Source organism: Acanthaster planci, linkage group LG01 (genome assembly GCF_054643075.1).
Source record: "Acanthaster planci isolate LZ-2023a linkage group LG01, COTS_SCS, whole genome shotgun sequence".
NCBI classification, from domain to species: Eukaryota; Metazoa; Echinodermata; class Asteroidea; order Valvatida; family Acanthasteridae; genus Acanthaster; species Acanthaster planci.
The window spans coordinates 14,556,849-14,564,845 of NC_141777.1; the positions used below are offsets into that span (position 1 = coordinate 14,556,849).

General features: G+C 40.3%; 1 protein-coding gene across 2 annotated transcripts in view; it reads left to right on the forward strand.

The window, feature by feature from the left end:
- The window catches only part of LOC110979473 (TOG array regulator of axonemal microtubules protein 1-like), a 55,657-nt gene extending 50,640 nt beyond the window's left edge, over positions 1-5,017 (forward strand). For both annotated transcript variants that reach the window (XM_022235291.2, XM_022235292.2), the window contains one exon: positions 361-5,017. In XM_022235291.2, coding sequence (XP_022090983.2) covers positions 361-608 — 248 coding nt within the window. In that variant the 3' untranslated portion in view covers positions 609-5,017. The remainder of the gene's footprint in view (positions 1-360) is intronic.
- Positions 5,018-7,997: the final 2,980 nt, after the last annotated feature.

Genomic DNA, 7,997 nt, shown 5'->3' on the forward strand with positions numbered 1-7,997 from the left:
GCATTCCCTGCACCACACAAAACCATCATTTTGACTTCCTAGCACCTGTTTACAATAAGCAATTTCAAATTTTCAACCAAGATAAACAAACATTTGGGATAAATGAAAGATTTCCGTGCAAAGTGCAGTTAGCAAATGAGTGTTTATTGACTATTTATTCAAAAATGCACTGCCAAAAAGCCACCCCATAACAACTTCTTGGTGCTGCACTGCATTGTGAATGGCCTGTTTTATCTTGACTTTTGGAAGTTACCAAGGTTTCTGGACACGTGCCTCCCCCCACCCCCAAGTCCATTCTGACATACTCTCAAAATGAGCTTCCATTAATCCTACAATTTCTCCCTCCCCACATATTTATAGACCTGTCAACGCAGGTATATCCACGCAAGCAACAGACAGTGGTCCGCAATGTTCTGCCAGTGCTCTGGCATCTCCTGGGCAGCTTGACAGGCAGCGGGGCAGTGCCGGGGGGAACGGGCAACCTCAGGGGTGCCGTCAACAAACTTGCTAAGGAGTTACACAGTGTCATGGGGGAAGCACTTGTGCAGCATGCCAGCAGCCTACCACCTAGACAGCGCAACACCTTGATGGAAATCCTGGGTGTATAACAGCACATCCTCCAAGCATACACGTGTACATAAGTGGACAAACAAAGAAACAAATATATTTATATATTACAGAAACTATACACACTATGAATTTTGAAATTTTCTTGAAATATTGAGTGTTGATGTGATGAGAAGTTTGTGTGTTCCTTAGTTATTTGATCGAATGAGTTGTTGCAGTCATCTCGGTGATCAGCTGGTTTTCCCACTACCTCCAAAATAAAAACTTACATGTGTTTCAGATGTATGCCTTTCTCTCTTGGTGCATTCATTTTGAGCTGTGATATAAAAGGAAACAAGCTATCGCCAAAGTTTTTTTCATTTGGTTCACAAATGACTTGCAATTCACGGATGTATTTAGAGTGTTAAAAGAATGGACCTCTTTTATTCCTGGAACTGGGTTCAAGAATGAAGTATCCATTAATCAGTGTTAATTCCTCAAGACACTTTTCTGTGTATTCATTTCCATTTTCCCCATAATATTCTAGTGTTGGTGGTAGGAAGGTTGTTTTTCGGTAAGAAAATTGACTTCCCCTTACGCTGTGTTTGCCTTTTTGTTGTATCACTCAGTAACCAAATGTGTGTCAGGTGCCTGGCACTTCAAAAATACATGGATATAGACACCACAGTGCCTACAAGTCAAGAAGCACATAGAACAGTTAACCCTCCTATGCTGAAGTCACTCTTTGGGTCACTTGGTAAACACCTCAAAGAAGCACAGCTGTGTTGTGTTGTGCACTGCACCAACAGTCCCTCACAGGAATATCAGATTGCACTTTTGTGCTGCCCAACAACTGTGCTTCACTGTTTCATGTGTGAAATTGTGCAGTAAATCAAATGCAGTGAAGAGGACTGCACAAAAGACCCTGTGTCATTTTGTGCTGCCAACCAACTGTGTACACACTGTGCATGTTTGTGTTCCATGTAGAAAATACATGCACAAGAGTGACTGTGGGCACTCATGCATATTTATGCTGTAAAACCAAAGGAGGGTTAGTAAAGTCGATTGTCTGTGTGAAGCTCAATTACCTTCAGTCGTCTACGGTTGAAAGCTACCGGTATTTAGAATGAAGACAGTACAGATACAAGACATCCTGTGCATTGATTTCCATTTGGCATGATGTCGTGTGGTAGAAAGCAAGTATTGTAGGCAATAAACAAACCAGTATGTTACTTGTGGGAAAATGTGGCCCAGTGATAGGGGTTTGTAACACCTATTCATAGGGTCTGGGGTTCGAACTCAGGTATGGGCATACGCCCTGACCCTTTGGCAAGTCACCTGACCCCTCTGATATTATCCACCCAGGAGTATCAATGCTGTGAGGACAGAGAGGGTTATTGTATGGTTGACTAACCATTTTGTGCCAAGTATTGAGCTTTATATCTCTAGGAACCTAAGATAGTTTCGGGAATGGTTACCAGCCCATGGGTTTGCCAATTAAGTACATCATACAAGTCCCTACCACCATTAATACAGGGTTGCCAGATCTGCATGCAGTTCATTTATTTCAGGTTGTTCTCACACTCTCACGCCCAGGTGGGATTTCTCATGCCAAAATATAAATGAAACAAAAACTGGAACAATATTTGTCAAAAGGTAATTTGCTCAAGCCATATCCTATTCTGACAGTGGAATGAAAACTCCACAACCTGTGAGGTTATTTCTGATCTGATCAGCTTTCATCACAGTTGGCAGTTATACTTCATACACGTTTGTTATAGTAGGACCAATCTATCTGCAACAGCTTCACAGAGCTACAGCTACGTCTATTGGGGCGTTCCCATGCTCAACACTGAAACCTGTTGCTTAGACAGGTTACCTTCAAAGCTGGATGGCATTTTCTCAAAAGAATTTTTTAAATTAAAAATATGTGATTCTATTATACCACCTTGCTCCATGTACATGTATTATTTATTTTTCGAATTATTTTTTGTCTTCAATGAATTTAAAAATAGGTGTAAATACATAAAGCTATATACTTGTATATTGGCACGAGACAGAACAAATTCTAAGAGTGTGTAAACTTCCGTCCGTTCAACTTCTGTGTAGTTCCGTGTCACACAGTTTGAAGTTATCTAACAGCACTTTGTGATTTTGGAAAGAGTTTATCTCCCGTTTATTGGGTAAGCAGTTTGTATGGTGTGCTTCATGGAAGACGCAGCTGTGTGCCGTCTAAGAACTAGAGTATTACTCTAAGTGAGGTACTCGTCAAGAGTTTGAAATGGGCTGAAAAGGCCAATTTAGTGCCTGGAAGCCTTCCAGTTCGAGTGTTGTAAAAACGAGTAATTGTAGAGGTTTGATGTCAGCGTTTACAATTTTAAGAAGGAATGCCCGTGAAAGACATTTTATGATCTCCCATACATTTTTCAGGATGCATCTTCTAATGACTGGCATTTTGTAATTATGAGAAACACCTTGATCTATTCAGTAAGAGGCTTGATTTTTTTAATGAAGCAATGCAAACAGATTGTTTTGGTGAACAATCCTGTTTCATCTAATAACGAGACGTACAGTTTAGCTTAGAACTGAAATTGATGTCAGCTTTCAGAGTTAGTATTACGTTCCTTGAAACTTTCTTCAAAATCTTTTAATTCATATAAAAGATGCACAGAGTACTTAAATGACTTTTTTAAACCAAGAGATGCTTGTCTTTAGAACCACTGTAAGTCAGTGGTTCATTGTTATTGTGTTTTTCTTCCTCCATGAATGAGTAACACCTTGGCAACAAGTCAGCATTTATTTGGTTTGAAATCATTTCTCTCCGTTCAAAGTGGCAAAAAAAATTTTTTTAATTAAAAATAAAGATATTGTTCACAACACTTTTTTTCTCAATAGTTCACGATATTAGTATATTCATCTTTTGTTTATTGCTGTCTTCGTTTATGTACTCCACACCGTCAGGACGAAACCTATGAAGGGTCCGTATTTACTTATAGCGATGGAAGTATATGTACCCTGCTTTGGGATGCATGCGAAGGTTTTGACTGCGGCTAGCGGTGACACTTGGGCCTATAAAAACTACTGGCTGGTTGCCGTGGCCACTTCCGGCAGGCACGTGTGTTAAACTGCCCGTTGCAGCCAAGACACTGCTGACACCGCCTTTGGCTAATTTTTCTGTTGCAGTTACTAGTAAGAAGACAACCCTGAAAATGCAAGCAGTACATTTGTGTTGTGTGGATTGAATTTCCCAGTGGTAACGAACAGGTAAATAAAAACCAACTTATTTTTCAGATTTTCAGCCATGGGACCCAGACATAGTAGAGTGATCGATTTTTAGAATAAACGTAAGTATCTTAGCTGGACAGCAGTTGCAGTGAATATAATGCGTAATTATGTACGGTACATGATATTCATGTATTAAACTCATGGTTGCCAAATGTATGCAAATGGCGCTTTGTTAACAGTATTGAGCTGCGTATTAGACGCGTCATTCGAGCAAAAGCTGGCTTAGTTCTGATTAGGTGGCGATTAAAAGTACATTTAGATACTTGTTGAAATAATCATATATCACCTGGCATTGTTGAGAGATTATGATTAATAGTCTTCAAACATGGATTCCTGGTTTAAGTGGCTTGTCAGAGTTGCTGTTGCTTGACAGAAGAGAATTTGTTCCTGCCATTGTAACCAAAATGCAAGAAATATTGCTTCATTTTCCCCAGGTAAAAGCTCTTCTGGCGCTTTTTGGGTTGACGTTTTAAAAAATCAGTCATAAATACCTCGGACAGTTTCCCTATTCCACACATACAACTTAACATTAATAGTTTAGCCTAATCGATTCTGATTGTTCAAGAGTCTGTATGCACGCGGCTCGCAACGCGCGCGAGAAATCCATATAAGGAGATTCTTTTGAGCAACCTGCACAGGGATTATACCATTAAATGGACGGGGTGTTCGGGAAAATGAAAGTAAAATTATAGAACAAAGTCGTTGGAAATTCATCATATATTAACGTCTTTTGACTCTGACTAAAAAAAAGTATTTAAAACTAGGAATAAACATCGGCTTGGCCGGTCTGAAACTAACATGTAAGACTCAGGAGAATGCACGGTGATAGTGCCCAAGTCACAGGCGGAGCCATTAGTCGCATCTATTCTCCTGAGTTGGTCTTAAACGGCCAAGCACTTATACCCTTATTCTTACCTTACGCGGGAGGTGGGATCAACTAGTTGTGTTCCCACAGTACTGTTGTCTACAGAGCAAGATCAGCAGTATGCAATGTTTTTACTGAGTTGTTTCGTGTGTAAATATTCATGAGCGCTGTGTTACAGAATGTCCAGTAGCAGCTTAAGGACTGTTTAATGTATAGTGTAATCTTTGTACATAAATTGCATCATGTTTGAATGTGAACCAAATATTAAATCAGAGTACCAGTTACAGTACTACATTAAAAAAAAAAGGTTGCTGAAATGTAGGTGAATGTTCTATGCGGATTTGTTTGTGTGGCTTGCAGTCAGCTGTGCGAGCTCACATGAAATTGGGTGTTTATCCTCGGAACGAGGGCTGTATCCCTCCGAGTTGAAAACGAAAGCGAAGTTTAGTGCAAATTGTTCATTTTTTGTGGTTTGGTGTAGTATTTTGAAGCATCAGAAGAGTAGCTGTGCAGATTACGCAGTGGGGAAAATTGACCATGCTTCGATGAGTATTGTGATCCTGAGCAAGAGCCCTTTTCAGTTTTTTATCATTTATTTTTTTTAGGTTGGTTTCAGCACTGCATGCAACTGTAACATTGTCTGACATTTTTTTCTCTGGAAAAAGCTTAAGGGGTTGGGTCTGTTTTATAAATTGTAGATTTTCAAATTATGGGGAGAGGGAACGACGGCCCAAACTCCGTAAATCATCACCATTTTCAAGAAAACACTTTGGCCCCAAATCATGATTTTTTTCAAATTCTGGGGTTTTGGGGGGCAAAATTCAATAGGCTATGCGATGACTTCAGCTTTGTGTAATTGTGTTTCCCAAATTTAGTGAAATGAGCGATATCACAATGATCTACCTGGGGCAAATTTCTACTTAACAGCTACTGAGTTTTCACGAAGAGCCGAGTTTGTCTTCCATAGAGATAGTGTTAACAATAAAGGGTGAATTCATGGGCAAACTTGTTTCGCCGTTTCACAAAGAGACGAATTTGACTGTAGAAATGCAATATGCATACAAATGTAATAATTTTGTAATTTTTAATTACTTACCCACCGACATAATTAGTCTGTTCAATCACCGCATAGGCACGCGTTTGTAATGGAGATCAAATCGGAGCGCGTCACTGGCCGATTCCACCTCGCTTAGCACCCTTTTTCCATAATAAGGAAACAAAGTCTACATTTTCGAAACAACTTACCTAAATAAGTTGGAGCTGATGTCCACTTTCGTATCAGAAAGAAAAGAGGGAAGGGCTTTGGTTTTTGATGGAAATTATGGGGTAAAACGGCAGCGTAAAACGACGCCGACGAAGAGCTGTGAACGAAGACGAATCCGCGCGTGTAGTCTGGTTCCTTGACCTGGAACCATAAGAGTTTCCTTTATGAGATTCAGTATATGGGTGCCCTGCCCAATTCAAGGGGAATTCTTCGGCAGGCCGAGGTGCTCAAAAAGTACCCTTGCAGTTTATTTGAAAAAGAGGAGATTTTGTGGCCCAAGAAATTGTGGGATTGTGGAAGAATGGCCCAGAATGAACTCCCAAGATTCAAGGGCTCCCATCCCATGGCGAAGCATAGAAAAATGCTACTGAAAAATTGTCCCAAGAGCCTGAAAAGGTGAAGGGTTGTCATTCGAAAAATGGCCACTGACAGACTTGGAAACGTTCACTTTTTGGGAGGTGAGTTTTCATTGGTTAACCTACTAAAAATTGAAAATGAATTGAGAGCTGAATGACCCCTGAACACTTTGTTTTTTGTTTGAGAGGCCTGAGGGACTTCGGTTGCCCGCACCGGGACTGCAACGGTGGTTGATTTTACATTGTCTTCAACGGGGCTTCAATTAGTTCAGTGCACCCGTATCCACACTGGTTGAGTCAGGTTACCAGGCGTGAACAAAAAAAAATTGCATGATGCGGTCGTCTTTCGCCGAACTCGGGTAAAAAAAATCCCTTTTTTGGAATAAATATTGTCAAAACTTACCAAAACTAGAGCAACTAAGATTAAGGAAAGGATCATCAAGGTCTGAAATGTCAGTTAGTTTGAAAAAGTGGACTTTGTTTTCCATTCTATAGGAACAGGGTGCTAATGGTAATGAACACCAAATCTACGACAACAGTTATTGACTAAGCAGTAAGGCTCCTGAAAAACACATGTACTGTCAAGATGGATTTGGAAAGGTTTCTCAGTCGGAGCCAGCAGAATTGAACATTTAATTGAACATTTCGGGAAAATAGTGGGAATTACTGTTGCCAACGTGTACGTCAGCTTGACTACCTCCCGACGCGAAGCCCCTCAAACCATGCTGTATTTGTATACTACCATTTGTCTTTCTTTTGCTGCTTGGAGTGCAAGTCTTCGACTGGGGGAGGAAAGCAAAATGGCACGCGTTTTCACGAACAGACGAAAGTGGCATGAATTTTAGCACTTTCATGAAGAGGTGCGTTTGTTTGTTAACAAAAATAAACAATTTTAGTTGACCTCTATTAATATAATTAATACTATTTGGCAGTTTTGTGCCATTTTAAGATCCCCTCTCAATGCAGTAGCTTTTAAGGTCAAAGGCATGCTAAATGCTGGGGAAACCGTTTGAAAAAGAGACCAACTTCACATGCGATTTTTTCGAAAGCTAGATTTTGCTCTGCGGTGAGAAATTCGCCTCTTTGTGAAAACGCCCGTTTTTTGCGGCGACAGATATTTCAAAAACGTGAACCTTATTTCATCTCTAAAGGTGTTGACACCGACTTTTCCCGTATAGCTTTTCTCAGTATACCCCTTTTTCCCTGCTCACAACGTATGTCTATAAGCAGTTTGTAATTCTAGCTTCTTTCGAGAATATATCTCTAGAAAATAATTTACGGATCCATGGGCTTTCCATTCGAGTACGACAGTTTTCTATTTTTTTAATGTATCACTAAGGCACATTCAAATGTAAACCGAAAACTCGTCAACGCTATCACCATATACGGTGAAACGTTTTACAAAGCATTTTACAAAAGGGCATATAAATATATTGCTCCCCGATCATCGCCAAACTCCCCTCCACTTAACCCGAGGATAACATGCCAGGCATGCCTACCACGGCTGCGTTGGATGAACAGTGCATTGCATTGCGTTGCATCCCATAAGGGTCTTGAGAAATGTTGGCCGCTTTGGACCTTTTGGGTGCTTCCTGGTGTATCCAGTAATTTAGAATGTAAAAACAAAATGCCCTACAACATGCAGTGAGTAAAATTAAAGGGAGGAATGCCCTTGGCACGT